A 26,993-nucleotide genomic window follows, 5' to 3' on the forward strand; every position below is an offset into this window, starting at 1 on the left:
GAAGATGTATTTGCAGAGGAGTCCCGGTGGAATCTTGCACGACAAATCTGGGGACCCACCAGCAAGGGAGTCCTTCAATAGTCCACAGAGGGGCTTGGTCACCCTCTGAGGTGACATACTGACGTAAGCTACCTACCCTGACCAGTTAGATGCTCCCCGAGGCCTCTGCACATCTTGCTTCCAAGATGGCAGATGCAAGAGGCCACCTGGACAACACCTGGGGGTGGGGGAGGGGGTGCGGGGGAGGGTGGTTGAAGTGGGGGGGTTGGGGGGGAGGAGTTACTTCCCTTTCCTTTGTCCAGTTTTGCACCGGAGTGGGGCCCCTGGACTGGTGAAAACCGAATTATGCAAAGAGGACACCAAAATGTGCCCTTCAAAGCAGTCTGGTGACGTGGGGAGGCTACCTTTCCCCAGTCCAGTAACACCTATTTCCAAGAGAGAGGAGGTTGCATCCCCTCTTCCAAAAAAAATCTTTTGTTCTGCCTTCCCCTGCTTAAGTAAGTCAAACACCAGGAGGGCAGAATCCTGTCTGAGGGGGTGCAGCAGTGTGGGCTGCTCGTAGACCTTGAAAGACTGGTAGGAGCAGTACTGGAGGATCCTCTCAGGAGCCCCAGAGTTCATGGAATCATGCCACCAATACTGGCATCAGTATTGGGGTATGGTTCCAGCATGTTTGATACCAAACATGCCTAGGTTCAGAGTTACCATTATGTAGGTGGACCACAGGAGGTGACCTGTGGCCAGTCCATAGCTAAAATGGCTTTCCCACACTTATGAAGTCCGTGGAATTGGAACTGGAGTTTGTAGGGACACCTCTGCTCATGCAGGGGTGCCTACACACCTAAGGACCTGCACCCTGCCCTTTGGGCTGGAAGGGCCTACCATAGAGGTGACTTACAGTACCCTGGTGTAGTTACCAGCAGACACAATTTACATGAGCTCCCATGGGTGGCATAGTACATGATTCAGCCCATGGGGGACCCCAGATGTACCAGTGCCCTGGTTACCTAGGTATCATATACTATGGACTTACGGGGGTATACCAGTATGTCAATTGTGGAGTGTGAGAAGCACCAAAGCAGCTACATTTGGAGGCAAGAGCACAATTGCAGGATCCCAGTGAAAACAGTCTAAGCATGCTGATATCAGGCAAAAAGTGGGGGTAACTATGCCGGAAAGAGGAGACTTTCCTACAGCGAACACCACAGCTACCGTCTCGTCGATGGGGCCATCATCGCCGCTAACATAGTTGAAGATGGCTATATGGACACCAATATCGTCGACGATGATAGGTGGCACAGGTAATTCTGAATCAGTGGATTTGACATCACCACGAATGAAGAGAAAACCCTAGTCGGCGAAAGTGACATCAGAACCGATGACTAAGATATCTTCACTGTCTGTATCTCATACATCAATGAAGTTACTAGTGTCACCAGTGACAACACTATGATAAAGGAAGTACCAGGGCCACAATACACCATTGCTGCCACCACTTCAGGTTTTGCTGACCCTTATACTAAGGTCAGAATTACCACAGTAACAAGGTCTGCCTTGCATCCTGAGGACACAACTCCAAGCACAGTGTCCACCTTACTGCCCAGCCACCTCTTGGCCTGGAAAGAGTCTGAGGAAGAAGCACCATTCGGAGATGCCCACACCATCAGAATTGCATGTCTGATATCCGGATGACGAACATGACTATGAATCTTATTATACTCCTCAAGGCTGACAATATGAACCATTCCAATATCCTCAGCCACGCAAAACAGCTCAGAAGCCTAGGTCTCTCATTCAAGACCTTCAGGCCATGCTTCAGGACTATAAACGTAGATTTCCAGAGCCACAACAACTTATGCAATCACACCTTCCTTCTCTGGCCACCCCAAAAAACTTGCCTCCTCTTCAGGCAACTCCTAGATGAACACCAACATTTTGAATAGCCGTTCTCCCCAGAGATGACGATATCTCCTCTGAAGAGGAGAGAGAAATGGGAGAGATTGTTGCTCCTCAGCATGTTCATGTTTGTAATGAGTGTGATGATTATTTGGCTCTTCCACCATCGCCACCCCATCCTCACCCATTGGATTCTCCATCTTGGACATCGGAGGGTTCCACAGTCTGATGAATAGAGTTGCCACCCGTTTCCATCTACCAGCATCGGTCTCACAAACAGATTGATTTTTACATAATTTCAAAGAGCAAGCCAGAAAATCTGTTTGGGCCATCCATATAACTGATTATTTATGGAATGAGGGAATTACAATAATGAAAAATCCAGTCACAGTGCCTCTAGTATCACCTTGTCTGGATAAAAACTACAAGGCTACTTAGGACTCTCCAGCATGCTTAATAGGCCATCCAAAACCAGATTTGGCTGTCTCACAAGTTGCCCAAAGGTGCTCCAAGAATCTGTCCACCCCGATATCAGTTCCACCGGATAAGGAAGGGAGTTGTCTGGACAGTATTGTGAAGAGAATTCCATTTTGTCAGCCATTACTTTCCAGGCAGCAAATCCATTCACGATATTAGGTCGCTATGACCGACAAATGTGTTCTGATGGGAATGCCTTCCTTTATCTCATTCCTGAAGACAAACAACCAGAGGCTAAGAAAATACTACAAGAAGGTGAACACACTTCAGCAGAAATAATTGATTGCTCCTTCGATATTGCTTCCACAGGTTTCCAGCAACTTGTTTGGGCAGCAGTTTTATGCCGTCAGGGATGGCTGAAGCCCACCTCTTTTACACCAGGGGTCCAGCCCAAGGTTTCAGACATGGTCTATGATGGCAAGGCTTTGTTTGGTAAGCATATAGATGATGCTTTATTGGCACTCAAAATGGACACCAATACTTGGCAGTCTGCAATATAAAAGATTGCCTTTACGAGGAACCAGGGTCGGGTACCGGCTTCAATTTCTCCCCCTCATAGCAACCAAGTTGGCACAAACATCTGCCATTACTTGCATCAATAGAAGGAGATAACGTCAGACAAATGGGTGTTGGACATAGTGTTTTCCTGTCACACCCTAGAATTTGTGCAGAAACCTCCAAATCGTCCTCCGAAAGGAGCACATCCACCTCATCTTCACCTACTCAAACAAGAAGTAATTCAAATGCTCTCCAAAGAGTCAACTGAGAAGGTTCTGTCTCATCAAAAAGGCCTAGGTTTCTACTCCCGATTGTTTCTGGGGAGAAAAAAGACAGGAGAATGGAGGCCAGTTTTAGATCTCGGACAATTGAACAAGTTTCTGCACAAACAATCCTTCTGGATGTTAACCCTCTCAGACATACTACACCTTCTTAACAGCTGGGATTACATGACATCATTAGATCACCAGGATACCCATTTTCACATTATGATTCATCCCAGGCATCACAAGTACCTGCGCTTTACCGTAGCCGGTACCCATTATCAATTCAGGGTTCTTCCTTTTGGGTTGAAATCAGCCCCCTGAAACTTTATGCCTTACACCAGTGGGAGCAGAGCATCGCAAGCAAATATTTTGAGTCTTCCCCAATCTGGACAATTGACTTCTCAAAGCGTCCACTTCACTGCAGGCTTTTCAGGCCACCAATGCCAGCTTGACGTTATTTCACAATCTGGGGCTAACAATGGATCACCAAAAATCATCTATCATCCCAACATTCAAGATGATATTTTTGGGTGCAAAAATCGATACACTAAGAAAAAAGGCCTCTCTCTCAGAAGGAAGACAGCAAAGGTTAACCACAGTTGCTCTAAATATATCCCAAAAAAAGTTAGTTTCTGTGAAGCACTTCAGGTCACTGCAAGGGATGATTTCTTCATCAATAAACCTAGTTTCTCTAGTGCGGCTAAAGATGAGGTCGCTGAAGGAAGAACTCAGCTCCAATCGAGTCAATCTCAAGGGTCCTTTGAGGACTTAATCACTGTTATGCCAAGAATAATAAAGGCTTTGCAGTGGTGGACTCACAGCAATCACGTCTCCCAGGCTTTGACATTCCTTACCACAGTTCCAGACTTCATCATTATTAAGAACAGCTCTCTAGAGGGCTAGGGATGTCATTTGCAGGACATGTGCATTCAAGGAAAGTGTCCCAAAAATCTAAAACTGATGCATATCAATCTCTTGAAATTGAAGGCCATATATCTCACGCTAAAGGCCCTTCTTCCACGGATCTCAGGTTCATCAGTGCTGGGCCGCACGGACAACACGAACAGCATGTATTATATAAACAAACAGGGAGGAACATGATCCCTGTCCCTCTCATAAGAAGCTCAAGCTCTCTGGGATTGGCTCACATTGCACAAAGTGTCTTTCAGGGCAGAACACTTGTCTGCTGTAAACAGTGCTCTTGCAGACATGCTCAGCAGGATAGAAGACAGTTGCCACGAATGGTAGCTAGATCAACAGGAGGTGAAGAGAATCTTCTTGTTTTGGGGTCGACTAGCTCTGGATCTCTTTGCTACAAGTGAGAACATCGAATGGCAGTTTTATACAAGTCAACACCCACTCTTGGGATCGTGAGAGAATGCCCTTTCGATGTGATGGTCAGGGATCCTTGCATACACTTTCCCCCCTTTCCTATTGATTCCCAGGGTGCTCAGGCAAATGAAAGCAAAACGTTGCCAGCTCATGTTAATAGATCCCAGAATGTCCAGACAACACTGGTTCACGTAGCTGATTCTCTTGTCTGTGACCAAATCCATTCCACTTTCCTAGAAGCAAACACTACTGACAAAGAACCAAAGCCAGATATTGCATCCGGAACCAGCCTCTCTCCAGTTGCATGCATGGCTCCTCAATTCTGTGAATTCAGAAACATGAATTTCGATCAGGAATGTAGAGCATGAGCCAAAAGTACAAACAAGGCTTATAGGCTGAAGTGGAAGAGATTCTGTGCTTGGTGTAAACAAAACAATTTGCATCCATGTGAGGCTTCACCTGAAAAAGTCATGCCTTATGTCCTCTCGCTCGCCAAGTCCGGACTCGTTGTTGCTTCCGTGAAAGTCCACCTGACGGCAGTCTCAAGATACAGGTGTTCTGCAAATACGGTGTCCCTTTGTTCTGTCAGGCTCATTAAATAATTTGTGAAAGGGTTATTTCGAACTTTCCCTCCTGTGCGCCCACCTCCTCTGGCAGGGCAACTCAACAGTGTTCTTGCTCAGCTTATGAAATCTCCATTCGAGCCAATACATAAAGCTGAGCTAAAATTTCTCAGGTGGAAGATCACTGCACTTTTTTCTCTCTCTTTTATACGCGTTTACGCCGAAGGAACTTTCCCAAGATGGCGTCTGAGTAAGACTCATATTCGGCAACACGCTGCCGTTTTCTCGGGAGTAAAAAATCTTCTAGGTATTCGGACCATTGACCAAAATGATGTGATGCTATAACATTGAATATTGTACTGCCTTGAGAAAGTCCCAGGTAAACTTACCGTAGGGGGCGAAACACATGTTCTATTCATCGGCTGCGGTAACTGGCTTACACCCATCCAACTCTGGATATACCCATGTATCAATGACTGTTTAACCTTCACTTACCGTGCTAAGAATGGATCTGTGAACTTCTAAATAAAGACTTTCTGGATATATGAAAAATCTTTTTAATGTGGGTTCTCATCTCTTCTTAAGCTTTGGATACACTTTTTTCTCTTACCTCTTCCAAAAGAGTCATTGACATACAGGCTTTTATGATCCAGGAACCTTTCCTGCATTTTACAGATGATTTTGTGCTTCTCAGAACAAATCCAAAATGCATACCGAAGGTTCCATCTCAGTTCCATCTCAACAATCATATCATCCTGCAGACATTCTTTCCTAACCCAATTGCACCAACTGAAAGAGTACTACAGTCACTAGACATCAAACAATGTCTGAAGTTTTATCTCCACCGCACTACGCGGATCTGTAAAACAGATCAATTTTTAGTCTCCTGCAGTTTAGGACATAAGGGAGCTCCTATGAGGAAACCAACAATAGCACAGTGGATTTCAGCGACCATTCAGTTCTGCCACTCTCAAGATGGCAAACCACTGTCCAAGAAACCTAAGGCACATTCCTCGAGGACAGTGTCAACCTTTTTGCAGGCATATCATTGGTTAAGTTATGCCGGGCTGGGACATGGAAAAATACCCATTCCTTCACGCAGCGCTACTGCGTGGAGTCAGCTCAACGCAGTATGTTCTCTAATGCTTGCTTTGCTTCTGTGGTTCAACAAGGTATTTATTGATATATGAAATACACTATATGTGCATAGTCTTTTTATATCTCCTAAAGACTGTTATGAACTGTTTTTCTGTTCACCCACCAACCACTAAGGGTTTTAATACTTGCTTTAAGTACTCCTTGCTATTCTGATCCAAGCATGTGAATCTATGAAAAAATTAATACTGGATAAGAAAAGAAGTTACCTATAACTGCAGTTATCTAGTATTAGTTTCTTTTATAGATTCTCATGCAACCCGCCCTCCTCCCCTTTGAGGTTCATCTTTTAGCCTCAGTGTATACTTCACTGTTGTGCTCGAAAATCTGAGGGAGAGAGCCTCTCTTGGGAGTATTCCACAGGGTGCTGGCGTCTGATTGGTCATTAGTCAAGCTTTTTTTTCTTTTTCAAAAGGAAATAAGCTATTCAATTGATGGCTGCTGCCATTATAGCCTAAGTGATTCTTACATACTGCATTTCTAAGGTACCTTGGGACTCCTACTTCAGAAACATTTGTGCACTCATTACAACCCTGGTGGTCGGTGTTAAAGCGACGGTAATACTGCCAACAGGCCGGAGTTTAAAAAAAAAAAAAAAAAGGCATTTTGACAATGGTGGTTACCGCCATCCAAGACCTCCACTTTAACACACCGACCTCGGTCTCCAGCCCGGCGGATGTCACAATCCCACCCTGGGGATTACGACCCGGCCTACCGCCATGGTTTTCGTGCCAAACTTACCGCCACGAAAACCATGGCGGTAGGCGCTATTGGTGCCAGGGAATCTCTTCCTTTACACTGATAGGGGTCTCCCCTACCCGCCTCCCCCTTCCCACAGTCCGCCCCCACGCTCTCCCTCCCTCTCCCCAGCACATATACACACCTACACGCGCACCCATATGCACACATGCATACCCACCACCTACGCATGCACACATACATACCCACACACTGCAACACACACCAACATACCTTGTCACACACATGCATTCACAACACACGACAATCACAATCATTCATTTAAGCATGCATCCTACGCAACTCGCACCCACATGCACGCATACCAAAACAACCCCCCCCCCACATACACCCAACACCCCCCCTCCGGTCAGAAAGAACCCGACTAACCTGCTTGCAGGGTGTCCTCCTACTGGAGATGGTCCGCGGCACTGCTATCGCCTTACCGCCGTCCACCGCCATGACAGTCTGCGGTGTTCCGCCAGCATTCTGGCGGAATACCATCGGCGGTCATGATACACATAGACGGCTGGTAGCCACGGCAGCAGTATGTTGGCGTCTGTCGCCGTGGCGGTAGGGGGGTCAATACCACCAATGTTGTAATGGGGGCCTAAGTGTTGTAAGTATTACTCACTGCATGTCTAATCCAGAAACAAAACAGGTTTCTGCCTCAACTTTCTGTGGCGTTTATTTGCAAGAAACCTTATGGAACATATTTCATCTTTCCCCCTTCACCTTTGTAGGCTGGTAAGCTAGCTAGCCAGCAGTTCAGGAAGGTGAGCAAGCAGATTGACAGAGTGGGTTGAAATCATCATGGCGAATCCAGTAGTCTTAGTGTCTCCTTCATATCACCCTTCCATCCTTTCTGGGTATGTGCCTGGCTTCAGTCTTGCATGTCAGACAAATAAATGGGAGCTGAATGGAGAGAGTAGGTGAGGCATGATTTGGTGGCGCATGCACAAATGGGCGTGGTCTGGTGCACATATACACAAACACATATGGGCACTCCCACAACGGTTGATTCAGAGAAAAGCTTGTAAAAGGATATCCTTTCTTTTGAGAAGCGTTCCAGTCCTGTTTGTGGTGCCCAGGCAATTTCAAAGCAGATGTGAAGGCGGCCGGGATGAAGGATTAAGAATGCTAGAGTCACTGTGAAGCTAATGTTTCCTTTATCCCTCTTAATACTTTAAGAATAAATGAAGCATGTTAAAACATTGCCTTTTAAGTGGATTATTTTATTCTGTGGTACTTTTGAAGCAATTTCAGCTGAACTTGATAATATTGATGTCACTTGTAGGTAGTGAATGGTAAAAAAAAAACATATTAGGATCTGGACACATTGGGGTGTATGGGCATCTTTAATAAATGAACTGATTGTTTAGGAGCAGTCTTTCTACATACAGCAGTGACACTGGTTTATATTTCATTACAGAATGACAATGAGCGATTGCAGACACAGCTGATACAGCTGCGTGCTCAGTTAAGCCGAGAAGCAGAGATGCACCAGGCTCTTAGTTCCAGCCTGAACGAGCAGCTGAAGGGGTAAACTTTCTAAATTGCTCTAGAGTTGTCTCTCAAACTGATGGTAGGCTAAGATTGGTATTATCGGTCGATGTGGGTTTTGGTGGGCAGGGTTGAACTCCAATAGATGAGAATGATGGCTGTTGATTGCAGTGGTGTCATAATGCTGATTGACTTCTAACTTAAACGCCACCAGTTTTAGTTTGTAGCCTTTGCCGCTTGCTTTTTCATTAGTTATTCATCGAAATACAATCGCTGTCCAATGAGCAGTATACATTTGTAGAAAAATGTGAATCTAGAAAAAAATAGCTACATTGTCTTTGTCGAAAATTGTATATTCACAGAATAGATTTTGCAAAAAAATGTGCAATTAGATGTTATTATTTAAAGTGGAAAAAATGAATAATTATAAGCATGCTTAATGTTTACAGTTAGGTCGCCTTATTTGCTTTACTCTTTATAGGCTGAAAACATGATATAAAAAAGTGACTACATTTTTTAGAAACGTTTGTCAAATAAGCATTTCTTAGATAGGTGATTGATAGCAATGTATATATGACCTATGTGGCAGTTTTATGTTGAATAAAATAATAACTAAGATGATGTCAGCATTTCAAGACCACATCTTAAATAGTGTATGTCCTATCAAACGTCTTATTGGTCTCTGTGAATTTGAACTGACAAAAGATACCTCTGGCCCTGACACTCGACAAGCAGAGTGGTTTGTCTCTGAAGGAATAATCAGACGTGCCTTCAAATCCCTGGGTGGCACTCTGCCTTTATGCAGGTCGGGTCACAAAACCCCAGGTGACTTTTATGAGGTGTTCTCCACCACTCTATTAAAATGACTGTCTCCAAGTGGCAAAATCAGAGATTACCAGTAGTATTAGTAGTGTGCTCAGAGGGCATGGTACCACCACACCATAGTTTCCTTCTTTTCTGTCCAAAAGAATAAGGACCTCTCCATCCTGGGCATGTAATACAGATTCATACCGCATACAAGATACTAGCAGAACTTTGGTGTTTGGTTTAGATTGTGAGGAGGATTTCTGAAAGGACCCAAATGGCATAATGTTGATGGCCTTGAGCAGTGAAACGACTAACTACGTTAAAAAATGACCGTATCAAGTAAGAACAGAAACTGCGTTCAGAGTGTAGACCCAGTGAATTTAGTAGAGTACATGAACCCAGAAGTGTCATAGATAGCGAAAATAGACTTAGTGTGTCGATTCATTTAATTCTTTTGAATTATTCTTTAGGAAGTTAAAAACATATTTGGCTTGTTTCAAATATATATTGGTATTGCAGATTAAATGAACGAAAAATATTTCTGGAAACTTCACTCATGGAAAAGGAGCAAAAGCTTTCGGAAACAACTGGTAAACTGGAGCAGATTAATATTTTGAGGCACTCCGCTGAGGAACAAACAGTTTTGAATAAGGAACTTAGTGAAAGAAACGTGCAAATGGAACTGCAGGTAAATTACATCGTTTTAGAATTTTATCTTTTGGGTTGCAGCAATTGTTTTTAAAGTGTGATGTTTAAATGGCCCCAGGAGCAAATTAACTGTACTCCTTCCTGTTTATTGCTAGTCTTTGACTTTAGGGATTCATAAGCCCCGCTGGCAGATCTTTTTTTGCCTTTGGGTGCTGCATTCTTGACTTTTTTAGGAAGATCTGCAGCCAGAAACCTTTTGCAAGAAAGACTTTCCAAAGTGAACCTGTCATTTTTATATTTTTTGTAATGGATATCCGTTTAATTGTAGTTGGCTTACTTGAATCCCCTCCCATGCGCTTCATTAAATCTAAAACTTTCAAATAGTCATTGACAGTGACAATGCGTACACCTCTGGCATCAGTTCCTTTTTCCCAAGAAACCCAGGTTGCGAAGCTGCTAATATTTATCAACATGTTTTGACTTTGTTAGTATGTTTTTGAGCTTAGTTTTGAATTTTCTTGAAAATTTGTTGTAGGAAGTTGGCTCTGTATGTGCTATTTCAAAGTAAGGAATAGCATGCACAGAGTCCAAGGGTTCCCCTTAGAGGTAAAATAGTGGTAAAAATAGATAATACTAATGCTCTATTTTGTGGTAGTGTGGTCGAGCAGTAGGCTTATCCAAGGAGTAGTGTTAAGCATTTGTTGTACATACACATAGACAATAAATGAGGTACACACACTCAGAGACAAATCCAGCCAATAGGTTTTTGTATAGAAAAATATCTTTTCTTAGTTTATTTTAAGAACCACAGGTTCAAATTCTACATGTAATATCTCATTCGAAAGGTATTGCAGGTAAGTACTTTAGGAACTTCAAATCATCAAAATTGCATGTATACTTTTCAAGTTATTCACAAATAGCTGTTTTAAAAGTGGACACTTAGTGCAATTTTCACAGTTCCTAGGGGAGGTAAGTATTTGTTAGGTTAACCAGGTAAGTAAGACACTTACAGGGCTTAGTTCTTGGTCCAAGGTAGCCCACCGTTGGGGGTTCAGAGCAACCCCAAAGTCACCACACCAGCAGCTCAGGGCCGGTCAGGTGCAGAGTTCAAAGTGGTGCCCAAAACACATAGGCTAGAATGGAGAGAAGGGGGTGCCCCGGTTCCGGTCTGCTTGCAGGTAAGTACCCGCGTCTTCGGGGGGCAGACCAGGGGGGTTTTGTAGGGCACCGGGGGGGACACAAGTCCACACAGAAATTTCACCCTCAGCGGCGCGGGGGCGGCCGGGTGCAGTGTAGAAACAAGCGTCGGGTTCGCAATGTTAGTCTATGAGAGATCTCGGGATCTCTTCAGCGCTGCAGGCAGGCAAGGGGGGGATTCCTCGGGGAAACCTCCACTTGGGCGAGGGAGAGGGACTCCTGGGGGTCACTCCTCCAGTGAAAGTCCGGTCCTTCAGGTCCTGGGGGCTGCGGGTGCAGGGTCTCTCCCAGGCGTCGGGACTTTAGGTTCAAAGAGTCGCGGTCAGGGGAAGCCTCGGGATTCCCTCTGCAGGCGGCGCTGTGGGGGCTCAGGGGGGACAGGTTTTGGTACTCACAGTATCAGAGTAGTCCTGGGGTCCCTCCTGAGGTGTCGGATCTCCACCAGCCGAGTCGGGGTCGCCGGGTGCAGTGTTGCAAGTCTCACGCTTCTTGCGGGGAGCTTGCAGGGTTCTTTAAAGCTGCTGGAAACAGAGTCGCAGCCTTTCTTGGAGCAGGTCCGCTGTCCTCGGGAGTTTCTTGTCTTTTCGAAGCAGGGGCAGTCCTCAGAGGATGTCGAGGTCGCTGGTCCCTTTGGAAGGCGTCGCTGGAGCAGGATCTTTGGAAGGCAGGAGACCGGCCGGTGAGTTTCTGGAGCCAAGGCAGTTGTCGTCTTCTGGTCTTCCGCTGCAGGGGTTTTCAGCTGGGCAGTCCTTCTTGTAGTTGCAGGAATCTGATTTTCTAGGGTTCAGGGTAGCCCTTAAATACTAAATTTAAGGGCGTGTTTAGGTCTGGGGGGTTAGTAGCCAATGGCTACTAGCCCTGAGGGTGGGTACACCCTCTTTGTGCCTCCTCCCAAGGGGAGGGGGTCACAATCCTAACCCTATTGGGGGAATCCTCCATCTGCAAGATGGAGGATTTCTAAAAGTTAGAGTCACCTCAGCTCAGGACACCTTAGGGGCTGTCCTGACTGGCCAGTGACTCCTCCTTGTTTTTCTCATTATTTTCTCCGGCCTTGCCGCCAAAAGTGGGGCCTGGCCGGAGGGGGCGGGCAACTCCACTAGCTGGAGTGTCCTGCTGGGTTGGCACAAAGGAGGTGAGCCTTTGAGGCTCACCGCCAGGTGTGACAATTCCTGCCTGGGGGAGGTGTTAGCATCTCCACCCAGTGCAGGCTTTGTTACTGGCCTCAGAGTGACAAAGGCACTCTCCCCATGGGGCCAGCAACATGTCTCGGTTTGTGGCAGGCTGCTAAAACTAGTCAGCCTACACAGATAGTCGGTTAAGTTTCAGGGGGCACCTCTAAGGTGCCCTCTGTGGTGTATTTTACAATAAAATGTACACTGGCATCAGTGTGCATTTATTGTGCTGAGAAGTTTGATACCAAACTTCCCAGTTTTCAGTGTAGCCATTATGGTGCTGTGGAGTTCGTGTTTGACAGACTCCCAGACCATATACTCTTATGGCTACCCTGCACTTACAATGTCTAAGGTTTTGTTTAGACACTGTAGGGGTACCATGCTCATGCACTGGTACCCTCACCTATGGTATAGTGCACCCTGCCTTAGGGCTGTAAGGCCTGCTAGAGGGGTGTCTTACCTATACTGCATAGGCAGTGAGAGGCTGGCATGGCACCCTGAGGGGAGTGCCATGTCGACTTACTCGTTTTGTTCTCACTAGCACACACAAGCTGGCAAGCAGTGTGTCTGTGCTGAGTGAGAGGTCTCCAGGGTGGCATAAGACATGCTGCAGCCCTTAGAGACCTTCCTTGGCATCAGGGCCCTTGGTACTAGAAGTACCAGTTATAAGGGACTTATCTGGATGCCAGGGTCTGCCAATTGTGGATACAAAAGTACAGGTTAGGGAAAGAACACTGGTGCTGGGGCCTGGTTAGCAGGCCTCAGCACACTTTCAATTGTAAACATAGCATCAGCAAAGGCAAAAAGTCAGGGGGCAACCATGCCAAGGAGGCATTTCCTTACACAACCCCCCCCCCAAACGAAAGAGGATGAGACTAACCTTTCCCAAGAGAGTCTTCATTTTCTAAGTGGAAGAACCTGGAAAGGCCATCTGCATTGGCATGGGCAGTCCCAGGTCTGTGTTCCACTATAAAGTCCATTCCCTGTAGGGAGATGGACCACCTCAACAGTTTAGGATTTTCACCTTTCATTTGCATCAGCCATTTGAGAGGTCTGTGGTCAGTTTGAACTAGGAAGTGAGTCCCAAAGAGGTATGGTCTCAGCTTCTTCAGGGACCAAACCACAGCAAAGGCCTCCCTCTCAATGGCACTCCAACGCTGCTCCCTGGGGAGTAACCTCCTGCTAATGAAAGCAACAGGCTGGTCAAGGCCATCATCATTTGTTTGGGACAAAACTGCCCCTATCCCATGTTCAGAGGCATCAGTCTGCACAATGAACTGCTTAGAATAATCTGGAGCTTTTAGAACTGGTGCTGAGCACATTGCTTGTTTCAGGGTGTCAAAGGCCTGTTGGCATTCCACAGTCCAGTTCACTTTCTTGGGCATTTTCTTGGAGGTGAGTTCAGTGAGGGCTGTCACAATGGATCCATATCCCTTCACAAACCTCCTGTAATACCCAGTCAAGCCAAGGAATGCCCTGACTTGAGTCTGGGTTTTTGGAGCTACCCAGTCCAGAATAGTCTGGATCTTGGGTTGGAGTGGCTGAACTTGGCCTCCACCTACAAGGTGTCCCAAGTAAACCACAGTTCCCTGCCCTATCTGGCATTTGGATGCCTTGATAGAGAGGCCTGCAGATTGCAGAGCCTTCAAAACCTTCTTCAGGTGGACCAGGTGATCCTGCCAGGTGGAGCTAAAGACAGCAATATCATCAAGATAAGCTGTGCTAAAGGACTCCAAACCAGCAAGGACTTGATTCACCAACCTTTGGAAGGTGGCAGGGGCATTCTTTAAACCAAAGGGCATAACAGTAAACTGATAATGCCCATCAGGTGTGGAGAATGCTGTTTTCTCTTTTGCTCCCGGTGCCATTTTTATTTGCCAGTACCCTGCTGTTAAGTCAAAGGTACTTAAGAATTTGGCAGCACCTAATTTGTCTATGAGCTCATCAGCTCTTGGAATTGGATGAGCATCTGTCTTGGTGACAGAATTGAGCCCTCTGTAGTCCACACAAAACCTCATCTCTTTCTTTCCATCTTTGGTGTGAGGTTTGGGGACTAAGACCACTGGGCTAGCCCAGGGGCTGTCAGAGCGCTCAATTACTCCCAATTCCAGCATCTTGTGGACTTCCACCTTGATGCTTTCCTTAACATGGTCAGATTGTCTAAAGATTTTGTTCTTGACAGGCATGCTGTCTCCTGTGTCCACATCATGGGTACACAGGTGTGTCTGACCAGGGGTTAAGGAGAAGAGTTCAGGAAACTGTTGTAGGACTCTCCTACAATCAGCTTGCTGTTGGCCAGAGAGGGTGTCTGAGTAGATCACTCCATCTACTGTGCCATCTTTTGGGTCTGATGACAGAAGATCAGGGAGAGGTTCACTCTCTGCCTCCTGATCCTCATCTGTTACCATCAACAGATTGACATCAGCCCTGTCGTGGAAGAGCTTAAGGCGGTTTACATGGATCACCCTCTTGGGGCTCCTGCTTGTGCCCAGGTCCACCAGGTAGGTGACCTGACTCTTCCTTTCTAGTACTGGGTAAGGGCCACTCCATTTGTCCTGGAGTGCCCTGGGAGCCACAGGCTCCAGAACCCAGACTTTCTGCCCTGGTTGGAACTCAACCAGTGCAGCCTTTTGGTCATACCAAAACTTCTGGAGCTGTTGGCTGGCCTCAAGGTTTTTGGTTGCCTTTTCCATGTACTCTGCCATTCTAGAGCGAAGGCCAAGTACATAGTCCACTATGTCCTGTTTAGGCTCATGGAGAGGTCTCTCCCAGCCTTCTTTAACAAGGGCAAGTGGTCCCCTTACAGGATGACCAAACAGAAGTTCAAAGGGTGAGAATCCTACTCCCTTCTGTGGCACCTCTCTGTAAGCGAAAAGCAGACATGGCAAGAGGACATCCCATCTCCTTTTGAGCTTTTCTGGGAGCCCCATGATCATGCCTTTTAATGTCTTGTTGAATCTCTCAACCAAGCCATTAGTTTGTGGATGGTATGGTGTAGTGAATTTATAAGTCACTCCACACTCATTCCACATGTGCTTTAGGTATGCTGACATGAAGTTGGTACCTCTGTCAGACACCACCTCCTTAGGGAAACCCACTCTGGTAAAGATACCAATGAGGGCCTTGGCTACTGCAGGGGCAGTAGTCGACCTAAGGGGAATAGCTTCAGGGTACCTGGTAGCATGATCCACTACTACCAGGATATACATATTTCCTGAGGCTGTGGGAGGTTCCAGTGGACCAACTATGTCCACACCCACTCTTTCAAAGGGAACCCCCACCACTGGAAGTGGAATGAGGGGGGCCTTTGGATGCCCACCTGTCTTACCACTGGCTTGACAGGTGGGGCAGGAGAGGCAAAACTCCTTAACCATGTTGGACATATTGGGCCAGTAGAAGTGGTTGACTAACCTCTCCCACGTCTTGGTTTGTCCCAAATGTCCAGCAAGGGGAATGTCATGGGCCAATGTTAGGATGAACTCTCTGAACAGCTGAGGCACTACCACTCTCCTAGTGGCACCAGGTTTGGGGTCTCTGGCCTCAGTGTACAGGAGTCCATCTTCCCAATAGACCCTATGCGTTCCATTTTTCTTGCCTTTGGACTCTTCAGCAGCTTGCTGCCTAAGGCCTTCAAGAGAGGGACAGGTTTCTTGTCCCTTACACAGCTCCTCCCTTGAGGGTCCCCCTGGGCCTAAGAGCTCAACCTGGTAAGGTTCAAGCTCCAAAGGCTCAGTTCCCTCAGAGGGCAGAACTTCTTCCTGAGAAGAGAGGTTCCCTTTCTTTTGCTGTGTTGCAGTTGGTTTCCCAACTGACTTTCCTGTTCTCTTGGTAGGCTGGGCCATTCTTCCAGACTCCAGCTCTACTTGTTCACCCTGTGCCTTGCACTGTGCTCTTGTTTTCACACACACCAGTTCAGGGATACCCAGCATTGCTGCATGGGTTTTTAGTTCTACCTCAGCCCATGCTGAGGACTCCAGGTCATTTCCAAGCAGACAGTCCACTGGGATATTTGAGGAGACCACCACCTGTTTCAGGCCATTGACCCCTCCCCATTCTAAAGTAACCATTGCCATGGGATGTACTTTTTTCTGATTGTCAGCGTTGGTGACTGTGTAAGTTTTTCCAGTCAGGTATTGGCCAGGGGAAACCAGTTTCTCTGTCACCATGGTGACACTGGCACCTGTATCCCTCAGGCCCTCTATTCTATTCCCATTAATTAAGAGTTGCTGTCTGTATTTTTGCATGTTAGGCGGCCAGACAGCTAGTGTGGCTAAATCCACCCCACCCTCAGAAACTAGAGTAGCTTCAGTGTGGACCCTGATTTGCTCTGGGCACACTGTTGATCCCACTTGGAGACTAGCCATACCAGTGTTACCTGGATGGGAGTTTGGAGTGGAACCTTTCTTGGGACAGGCCTTGTCTCCAGTTTGGTGTCCATGCTGTTTACAGCTATGACACCAGGCCTTTTTGGGATCAAAGTTTTTACCCTTGTACCCATTGTTTTGTGAAGAGGCTCTGGGCCCACCCTCCTGTGCAGGTTTTTGGGGGCCTGTAGAAGACTCTTTACTATTTTTAGTTTTGGTTGTCTCATCACCCTTCCCCTGGGGAGTCTTTGTGACCCCTTTCTTTTGGTCACCCCCTGTTGAAGTCTTGGACACCCTTGTCTTGACCCAATGGTCCGCCTTCTTTCCCAATTCTTGGGGAGAAATTGGTCCTAGGTCTACCAGATGCTGATGCAGTTTATCATTGAAACAATTACTCAATAGGTGTTCTTTCACAAATAAATTGTACAGCCCATCATAATTACTTACACCACTGCCTTGAATCCAACCATCTAGTGTTTTCACTGAGTAGTCAACAAAGTCAACCCAGGTCTGGCTCGAGGATTTTTGAGCCCCCCTGAACCTAATCCTGTACTCCTCAGTGGAGAATCCAAAGCCCTCAATCAGGGTACCCTTCATGAGGTCATAAGATTCTGCATCTTTTCCAGAGAGTGTGAGGAGTCTATCCCTACACTTTCCAGTGAACATTTCCCAAAGGAGAGCACCCCAGTGAGATCTGTTCACTTTTCTGGTTACACAAGCCCTCTCAAAAGCTGTGAACCACTTGGTGATGTCATCACCATCTTCAAATTTTGTCACAATCCCTTTGGGGATTTTTAACATGTCAGGAGAATCTCTGACCCTATTTATATTGCTGCCACCATTGATGGGTCCTAGGCCCATCTCTTGTCTTTCCCTTTCTATGGCTAGGATTTGTCTTTCCAAAGCCAATCTTTTGGCCATCCTGGCTAACTGGATGTCCTCTTCACTGGGGCTATCCTCAGTGATTTCAGAGGTGTTGGTCTCTCCTGTGAGGGAACCAGCATCTCTGACTATTATTTTTGGAGTCAGGGTTTGAGGGACCCTGTTCTCCTTAGATAGGACTGGTAGGGGGGAATTGTCCTCCAAGTCACTATCCTCTTCCTCTGAGTTGCCACCCTCAGAGGGGTTGGCCTTTTCAAACTCTGCCAAAAGCTCCTGGAGCTGTATTTTGGTAGGTTTGGGGCCCATTGTTATTTTCTTTATTTTACAGAGTGACCTTAGCTCCCTCATCTTAAGATGGAGGTAAAGTGTGGTGTCGAGTTCCACCACAGTCACATCTGTGCTAGACATTTTGCTTCTAAAAGTTGGAATACTTTTTAAGAATCTACAACTGGTTCTAGAATCTAATTCAAACTTTTACAAACTTTTAAACTCTAAAAGAAATGCTAAACAGGATCTAACACAAGGCCCTAGCAGGTCTTTTAAGAATTTAGCAAACTTTTCAAATTGCAAAAATGAATTTCTAATGACAATTTTGGAATTTGTCGTGTGATCAGGTATTGGCTGAGTAGTCCAGCAAATGCAAAGTCTTGTACCCCACCGCTGATCCACCAATGTAGGAAGTTGGCTCTGTATGTGCTATTTCAAAGTAAGGAATAGCATGCACAGAGTCCAAGGGTTCCCCTTAGAGGTAAAATAGTGGTAAAAATAGATAATACTAATGCTCTATTTTGTGGTAGTGTGGTCGAGCAGTAGGCTTATCCAAGGAGTAGTGTTAAGCATTTGTTGTACATACACATAGACAATAAATGAGGTACACACACTCAGAGACAAATCCAGCCAATAGGTTTTTGTATAGAAAAATATCTTTTCTTAGTTTATTTTAAGAACCACAGGTTCAAATTCTACATGTAATATCTCATTCGAAAGGTATTGCAGGTAAGTACTTTAGGAACTTCAAATCATCAAAATTGCATGTATACTTTTCAAGTTATTCACAAATAGCTGTTTTAAAAGTGGACACTTAGTGCAATTTTCACAGTTCCTAGGGGAGGTAAGTATTTGTTAGGTTAACCAGGTAAGTAAGACACTTACAGGGCTTAGTTCTTGGTCCAAGGTAGCCCACCGTTGGGGGTTCAGAGCAACCCCAAAGTCACCACACCAGCAGCTCAGGGCCGGTCAGGTGCAGAGTTCAAAGTGGTGCCCAAAACACATAGGCTAGAATGGAGAGAAGGGGGTGCCCCGGTTCCGGTCTGCTTGCAGGTAAGTACCCGCGTCTTCGGGGGGCAGACCAGGGGGGTTTTGTAGGGCACCGGGGGGGACACAAGTCCACACAGAAATTTCACCCTCAGCGGCGCGGGGGCGGCCGGGTGCAGTGTAGAAACAAGCGTCGGGTTCGCAATGTTAGTCTATGAGAGATCTCGGGATCTCTTCAGCGCTGCAGGCAGGCAAGGGGGGGATTCCTCGGGGAAACCTCCACTTGGGCGAGGGAGAGGGACTCCTGGGGGTCACTCCTCCAGTGAAAGTCCGGTCCTTCAGGTCCTGGGGGCTGCGGGTGCAGGGTCTCTCCCAGGCGTCGGGACTTTAGGTTCAAAGAGTCGCGGTCAGGGGAAGCCTCGGGATTCCCTCTGCAGGCGGCGCTGTGGGGGCTCAGGGGGGACAGGTTTTGGTACTCACAGTATCAGAGTAGTCCTGGGGTCCCTCCTGAGGTGTCGGATCTCCACCAGCCGAGTCGGGGTCGCCGGGTGCAGTGTTGCAAGTCTCACGCTTCTTGCGGGGAGCTTGCAGGGTTCTTTAAAGCTGCTGGAAACAGAGTCGCAGCCTTTCTTGGAGCAGGTCCGCTGTCCTCGGGAGTTTCTTGTCTTTTCGAAGCAGGGGCAGTCCTCAGAGGATGTCGAGGTCGCTGGTCCCTTTGGAAGGCGTCGCTGGAGCAGGATCTTTGGAAGGCAGGAGACCGGCCGGTGAGTTTCTGGAGCCAAGGCAGTTGTCGTCTTCTGGTCTTCCGCTGCAGGGGTTTTCAGCTGGGCAGTCCTTCTTGTAGTTGCAGGAATCTGATTTTCTAGGGTTCAGGGTAGCCCTTAAATACTAAATTTAAGGGCGTGTTTAGGTCTGGGGGGTTAGTAGCCAATGGCTACTAGCCCTGAGGGTGGGTACACCCTCTTTGTGCCTCCTCCCAAGGGGAGGGGGTCACAATCCTAACCCTATTGGGGGAATCCTCCATCTGCAAGATGGAGGATTTCTAAAAGTTAGAGTCACCTCAGCTCAGGACACCTTAGGGGCTGTCCTGACTGGCCAGTGACTCCTCCTTGTTTTTCTCATTATTTTCTCCGGCCTTGCCGCCAAAAGTGGGGCCTGGCCGGAGGGGGCGGGCAACTCCACTAGCTGGAGTGTCCTGCTGGGTTGGCACAAAGGAGGTGAGCCTTTGAGGCTCACCGCCAGGTGTGACAATTCCTGCCTGGGGGAGGTGTTAGCATCTCCACCCAGTGCAGGCTTTGTTACTGGCCTCAGAGTGACAAAGGCACTCTCCCCATGGGGCCAGCAACATGTCTCGGTTTGTGGCAGGCTGCTAAAACTAGTCAGCCTACACAGATAGTCGGTTAAGTTTCAGGGGGCACCTCTAAGGTGCCCTCTGTGGTGTATTTTACAATAAAATGTACACTGGCATCAGTGTGCATTTATTGTGCTGAGAAGTTTGATACCAAACTTCCCAGTTTTCAGTGTAGCCATTATGGTGCTGTGGAGTTCGTGTTTGACAGACTCCCAGACCATATACTCTTATGGCTACCCTGCACTTACAATGTCTAAGGTTTTGTTTAGACACTGTAGGGGTACCATGCTCATGCACTGGTACCCTCACCTATGGTATAGTGCACCCTGCCTTAGGGCTGTAAGGCCTGCTAGAGGGGTGTCTTACCTATACTGCATAGGCAGTGAGAGGCTGGCATGGCACCCTGAGGGGAGTGCCATGTCGACTTACTCGTTTTGTTCTCACTAGCACACACAAGCTGGCAAGCAGTGTGTCTGTGCTGAGTGAGAGGTCTCCAGGGTGGCATAAGACATGCTGCAGCCCTTAGAGACCTTCCTTGGCATCAGGGCCCTTGGTACTAGAAGTACCAGTTATAAGGGACTTATCTGGATGCCAGGGTCTGCCAATTGTGGATACAAAAGTACAGGTTAGGGAAAGAACACTGGTGCTGGGGCCTGGTTAGCAGGCCTCAGCACACTTTCAATTGTAAACATAGCATCAGCAAAGGCAAAAAGTCAGGGGGCAACCATGCCAAGGAGGCATTTCCTTACACAACCCCCCCCCCAAACGAAAGAGGATGAGACTAACCTTTCCCAAGAGAGTCTTCATTTTCTAAGTGGAAGAACCTGGAAAGGCCATCTGCATTGGCATGGGCAGTCCCAGGTCTGTGTTCCACTATAAAGTCCATTCCCTGTAGGGAGATGGACCACCTCAACAGTTTAGGATTTTCACCTTTCATTTGCATCAGCCATTTGAGAGGTCTGTGGTCAGTTTGAACTAGGAAGTGAGTCCCAAAGAGGTATGGTCTCAGCTTCTTCAGGGACCAAACCACAGCAAAGGCCTCCCTCTCAATGGCACTCCAACGCTGCTCCCTGGGGAGTAACCTCCTGCTAATGAAAGCAACAGGCTGGTCAAGGCCATCATCATTTGTTTGGGACAAAACTGCCCCTATCCCATGTTCAGAGGCATCAGTCTGCACAATGAACTGCTTAGAATAATCTGGAGCTTTTAGAACTGGTGCTGAGCACATTGCTTGTTTCAGGGTGTCAAAGGCCTGTTGGCATTCCACAGTCCAGTTCACTTTCTTGGGCATTTTCTTGGAGGTGAGTTCAGTGAGGGCTGTCACAATGGATCCATATCCCTTCACAAACCTCCTGTAATACCCAGTCAAGCCAAGGAATGCCCTGACTTGAGTCTGGGTTTTTGGAGCTACCCAGTCCAGAATAGTCTGGATCTTGGGTTGGAGTGGCTGAACTTGGCCTCCACCTACAAGGTGTCCCAAGTAAACCACAGTTCCCTGCCCTATCTGGCATTTGGATGCCTTGATAGAGAGGCCTGCAGATTGCAGAGCCTTCAAAACCTTCTTCAGGTGGACCAGGTGATCCTGCCAGGTGGAGCTAAAGACAGCAATATCATCAAGATAAGCTGTGCTAAAGGACTCCAAACCAGCAAGGACTTGATTCACCAACCTTTGGAAGGTGGCAGGGGCATTCTTTAAACCAAAGGGCATAACAGTAAACTGATAATGCCCATCAGGTGTGGAGAATGCTGTTTTCTCTTTTGCTCCCGGTGCCATTTTTATTTGCCAGTACCCTGCTGTTAAGTCAAAGGTACTTAAGAATTTGGCAGCACCTAATTTGTCTATGAGCTCATCAGCTCTTGGAATTGGATGAGCATCTGTCTTGGTGACAGAATTGAGCCCTCTGTAGTCCACACAAAACCTCATCTCTTTCTTTCCATCTTTGGTGTGAGGTTTGGGGACTAAGACCACTGGGCTAGCCCAGGGGCTGTCAGAGCGCTCAATTACTCCCAATTCCAGCATCTTGTGGACTTCCACCTTGATGCTTTCCTTAACATGGTCAGATTGTCTAAAGATTTTGTTCTTGACAGGCATGCTGTCTCCTGTGTCCACATCATGGGTACACAGGTGTGTCTGACCAGGGGTTAAGGAGAAGAGTTCAGGAAACTGTTGTAGGACTCTCCTACAATCAGCTTGCTGTTGGCCAGAGAGGGTGTCTGAGTAGATCACTCCATCTACTGTGCCATCTTTTGGGTCTGATGACAGAAGATCAGGGAGAGGTTCACTCTCTGCCTCCTGATCCTCATCTGTTACCATCAACAGATTGACATCAGCCCTGTCGTGGAAGAGCTTAAGGCGGTTTACATGGATCACCCTCTTGGGGCTCCTGCTTGTGCCCAGGTCCACCAGGTAGGTGACCTGACTCTTCCTTTCTAGTACTGGGTAAGGGCCACTCCATTTGTCCTGGAGTGCCCTGGGAGCCACAGGCTCCAGAACCCAGACTTTCTGCCCTGGTTGGAACTCAACCAGTGCAGCCTTTTGGTCATACCAAAACTTCTGGAGCTGTTGGCTGGCCTCAAGGTTTTTGGTTGCCTTTTCCATGTACTCTGCCATTCTAGAGCGAAGGCCAAGTACATAGTCCACTATGTCCTGTTTAGGCTCATGGAGAGGTCTCTCCCAGCCTTCTTTAACAAGGGCAAGTGGTCCCCTTACAGGATGACCAAACAGAAGTTCAAAGGGTGAGAATCCTACTCCCTTCTGTGGCACCTCTCTGTAAGCGAAAAGCAGACATGGCAAGAGGACATCCCATCTCCTTTTGAGCTTTTCTGGGAGCCCCATGATCATGCCTTTTAATGTCTTGTTGAATCTCTCAACCAAGCCATTAGTTTGTGGATGGTATGGTGTAGTGAATTTATAAGTCACTCCACACTCATTCCACATGTGCTTTAGGTATGCTGACATGAAGTTGGTACCTCTGTCAGACACCACCTCCTTAGGGAAACCCACTCTGGTAAAGATACCAATGAGGGCCTTGGCTACTGCAGGGGCAGTAGTCGACCTAAGGGGAATAGCTTCAGGGTACCTGGTAGCATGATCCACTACTACCAGGATATACATATTTCCTGAGGCTGTGGGAGGTTCCAGTGGACCAACTATGTCCACACCCACTCTTTCAAAGGGAACCCCCACCACTGGAAGTGGAATGAGGGGGGCCTTTGGATGCCCACCTGTCTTACCACTGGCTTGACAGGTGGGGCAGGAGAGGCAAAACTCCTTAACCATGTTGGACATATTGGGCCAGTAGAAGTGGTTGACTAACCTCTCCCACGTCTTGGTTTGTCCCAAATGTCCAGCAAGGGGAATGTCATGGGCCAATGTTAGGATGAACTCTCTGAACAGCTGAGGCACTACCACTCTCCTAGTGGCACCAGGTTTGGGGTCTCTGGCCTCAGTGTACAGGAGTCCATCTTCCCAATAGACCCTATGCGTTCCATTTTTCTTGCCTTTGGACTCTTCAGCAGCTTGCTGCCTAAGGCCTTCAAGAGAGGGACAGGTTTCTTGTCCCTTACACAGCTCCTCCCTTGAGGGTCCCCCTGGGCCTAAGAGCTCAACCTGGTAAGGTTCAAGCTCCAAAGGCTCAGTTCCCTCAGAGGGCAGAACTTCTTCCTGAGAAGAGAGGTTCCCTTTCTTTTGCTGTGTTGCAGTTGGTTTCCCAACTGACTTTCCTGTTCTCTTGGTAGGCTGGGCCATTCTTCCAGACTCCAGCTCTACTTGTTCACCCTGTGCCTTGCACTGTGCTCTTGTTTTCACACACACCAGTTCAGGGATACCCAGCATTGCTGCATGGGTTTTTAGTTCTACCTCAGCCCATGCTGAGGACTCCAGGTCATTTCCAAGCAGACAGTCCACTGGGATATTTGAGGAGACCACCACCTGTTTCAGGCCATTGACCCCTCCCCATTCTAAAGTAACCATTGCCATGGGATGTACTTTTTTCTGATTGTCAGCGTTGGTGACTGTGTAAGTTTTTCCAGTCAGGTATTGGCCAGGGGAAACCAGTTTCTCTGTCACCATGGTGACACTGGCACCTGTATCCCTCAGGCCCTCTATTCTATTCCCATTAATTAAGAGTTGCTGTCTGTATTTTTGCATGTTAGGCGGCCAGACAGCTAGTGTGGCTAAATCCACCCCACCCTCAGAAACTAGAGTAGCTTCAGTGTGGACCCTGATTTGCTCTGGGCACACTGTTGATCCCACTTGGAGACTAGCCATACCAGTGTTACCTGGATGGGAGTTTGGAGTGGAACCTTTCTTGGGACAGGCCTTGTCTCCAGTTTGGTGTCCATGCTGTTTACAGCTATGACACCAGGCCTTTTTGGGATCAAAGTTTTTACCCTTGTACCCATTGTTTTGTGAAGAGGCTCTGGGCCCACCCTCCTGTGCAGGTTTTTGGGGGCCTGTAGAAGACTCTTTACTATTTTTAGTTTTGGTTGTCTCATCACCCTTCCCCTGGGGAGTCTTTGTGACCCCTTTCTTTTGGTCACCCCCTGTTGAAGTCTTGGACACCCTTGTCTTGACCCAATGGTCCGCCTTCTTTCCCAATTCTTGGGGAGAAATTGGTCCTAGGTCTACCAGATGCTGATGCAGTTTATCATTGAAACAATTACTCAATAGGTGTTCTTTCACAAATAAATTGTACAGCCCATCATAATTACTTACACCACTGCCTTGAATCCAACCATCTAGTGTTTTCACTGAGTAGTCAACAAAGTCAACCCAGGTCTGGCTCGAGGATTTTTGAGCCCCCCTGAACCTAATCCTGTACTCCTCAGTGGAGAATCCAAAGCCCTCAATCAGGGTACCCTTCATGAGGTCATAAGATTCTGCATCTTTTCCAGAGAGTGTGAGGAGTCTATCCCTACACTTTCCAGTGAACATTTCCCAAAGGAGAGCACCCCAGTGAGATCTGTTCACTTTTCTGGTTACACAAGCCCTCTCAAAAGCTGTGAACCACTTGGTGATGTCATCACCATCTTCAAATTTTGTCACAATCCCTTTGGGGATTTTTAACATGTCAGGAGAATCTCTGACCCTATTTATATTGCTGCCACCATTGATGGGTCCTAGGCCCATCTCTTGTCTTTCCCTTTCTATGGCTAGGATTTGTCTTTCCAAAGCCAATCTTTTGGCCATCCTGGCTAACTGGATGTCCTCTTCACTGGGGCTATCCTCAGTGATTTCAGAGGTGTTGGTCTCTCCTGTGAGGGAACCAGCATCTCTGACTATTATTTTTGGAGTCAGGGTTTGAGGGACCCTGTTCTCCTTAGATAGGACTGGTAGGGGGGAATTGTCCTCCAAGTCACTATCCTCTTCCTCTGAGTTGCCACCCTCAGAGGGGTTGGCCTTTTCAAACTCTGCCAAAAGCTCCTGGAGCTGTATTTTGGTAGGTTTGGGGCCCATTGTTATTTTCTTTATTTTACAGAGTGACCTTAGCTCCCTCATCTTAAGATGGAGGTAAAGTGTGGTGTCGAGTTCCACCACAGTCACATCTGTGCTAGACATTTTGCTTCTAAAAGTTGGAATACTTTTTAAGAATCTACAACTGGTTCTAGAATCTAATTCAAACTTTTACAAACTTTTAAACTCTAAAAGAAATGCTAAACAGGATCTAACACAAGGCCCTAGCAGGTCTTTTAAGAATTTAGCAAACTTTTCAAATTGCAAAAATGAATTTCTAATGACAATTTTGGAATTTGTCGTGTGATCAGGTATTGGCTGAGTAGTCCAGCAAATGCAAAGTCTTGTACCCCACCGCTGATCCACCAATGTAGGAAGTTGGCTCTGTATGTGCTATTTCAAAGTAAGGAATAGCATGCACAGAGTCCAAGGGTTCCCCTTAGAGGTAAAATAGTGGTAAAAATAGATAATACTAATGCTCTATTTTGTGGTAGTGTGGTCGAGCAGTAGGCTTATCCAAGGAGTAGTGTTAAGCATTTGTTGTACATACACATAGACAATAAATGAGGTACACACACTCAGAGACAAATCCAGCCAATAGGTTTTTGTATAGAAAAATATCTTTTCTTAGTTTATTTTAAGAACCACAGGTTCAAATTCTACATGTAATATCTCATTCGAAAGGTATTGCAGGTAAGTACTTTAGGAACTTCAAATCATCAAAATTGCATGTATACTTTTCAAGTTATTCACAAATAGCTGTTTTAAAAGTGGACACTTAGTGCAATTTTCACAGTTCCTAGGGGAGGTAAGTATTTGTTAGGTTAACCAGGTAAGTAAGACACTTACAGGGCTTAGTTCTTGGTCCAAGGTAGCCCACCGTTGGGGGTTCAGAGCAACCCCAAAGTCACCACACCAGCAGCTCAGGGCCGGTCAGGTGCAGAGTTCAAAGTGGTGCCCAAAACACATAGGCTAGAATGGAGAGAAGGGGGTGCCCCGGTTCCGGTCTGCTTGCAGGTAAGTACCCGCGTCTTCGGGGGGCAGACCAGGGGGGTTTTGTAGGGCACCGGGGGGGACACAAGTCCACACAGAAATTTCACCCTCAGCGGCGCGGGGGCGGCCGGGTGCAGTGTAGAAACAAGCGTCGGGTTCGCAATGTTAGTCTATGAGAGATCTCGGGATCTCTTCAGCGCTGCAGGCAGGCAAGGGGGGGATTCCTCGGGGAAACCTCCACTTGGGCGAGGGAGAGGGACTCCTGGGGGTCACTCCTCCAGTGAAAGTCCGGTCCTTCAGGTCCTGGGGGCTGCGGGTGCAGGGTCTCTCCCAGGCGTCGGGACTTTAGGTTCAAAGAGTCGCGGTCAGGGGAAGCCTCGGGATTCCCTCTGCAGGCGGCGCTGTGGGGGCTCAGGGGGGACAGGTTTTGGTACTCACAGTA

General features: G+C 47.2%; 1 protein-coding gene across 4 annotated transcripts in view; it reads left to right on the forward strand.

The window, feature by feature from the left end:
* LOC138283788 (golgin subfamily B member 1-like) overlaps window positions 1-26,993 on the forward strand; it is a 409,771-nt gene that overhangs the window by 188,792 nt on the left and 193,986 nt on the right. For all 4 annotated transcript variants that reach the window (XM_069221871.1, XM_069221872.1, XM_069221869.1 and 1 more), the window contains 2 exons: window positions 8,358-8,467; window positions 9,755-9,923. In XM_069221871.1, coding sequence (XP_069077972.1) covers window positions 8,358-8,467; window positions 9,755-9,923 — 279 coding nt within the window. The remainder of the gene's footprint in view (window positions 1-8,357; window positions 8,468-9,754; window positions 9,924-26,993) is intronic.

This window comes from Pleurodeles waltl, chromosome 3_1 (genome assembly GCF_031143425.1).
Source record: "Pleurodeles waltl isolate 20211129_DDA chromosome 3_1, aPleWal1.hap1.20221129, whole genome shotgun sequence".
Classification (NCBI taxonomy): domain Eukaryota; kingdom Metazoa; phylum Chordata; class Amphibia; order Caudata; family Salamandridae; genus Pleurodeles; species Pleurodeles waltl.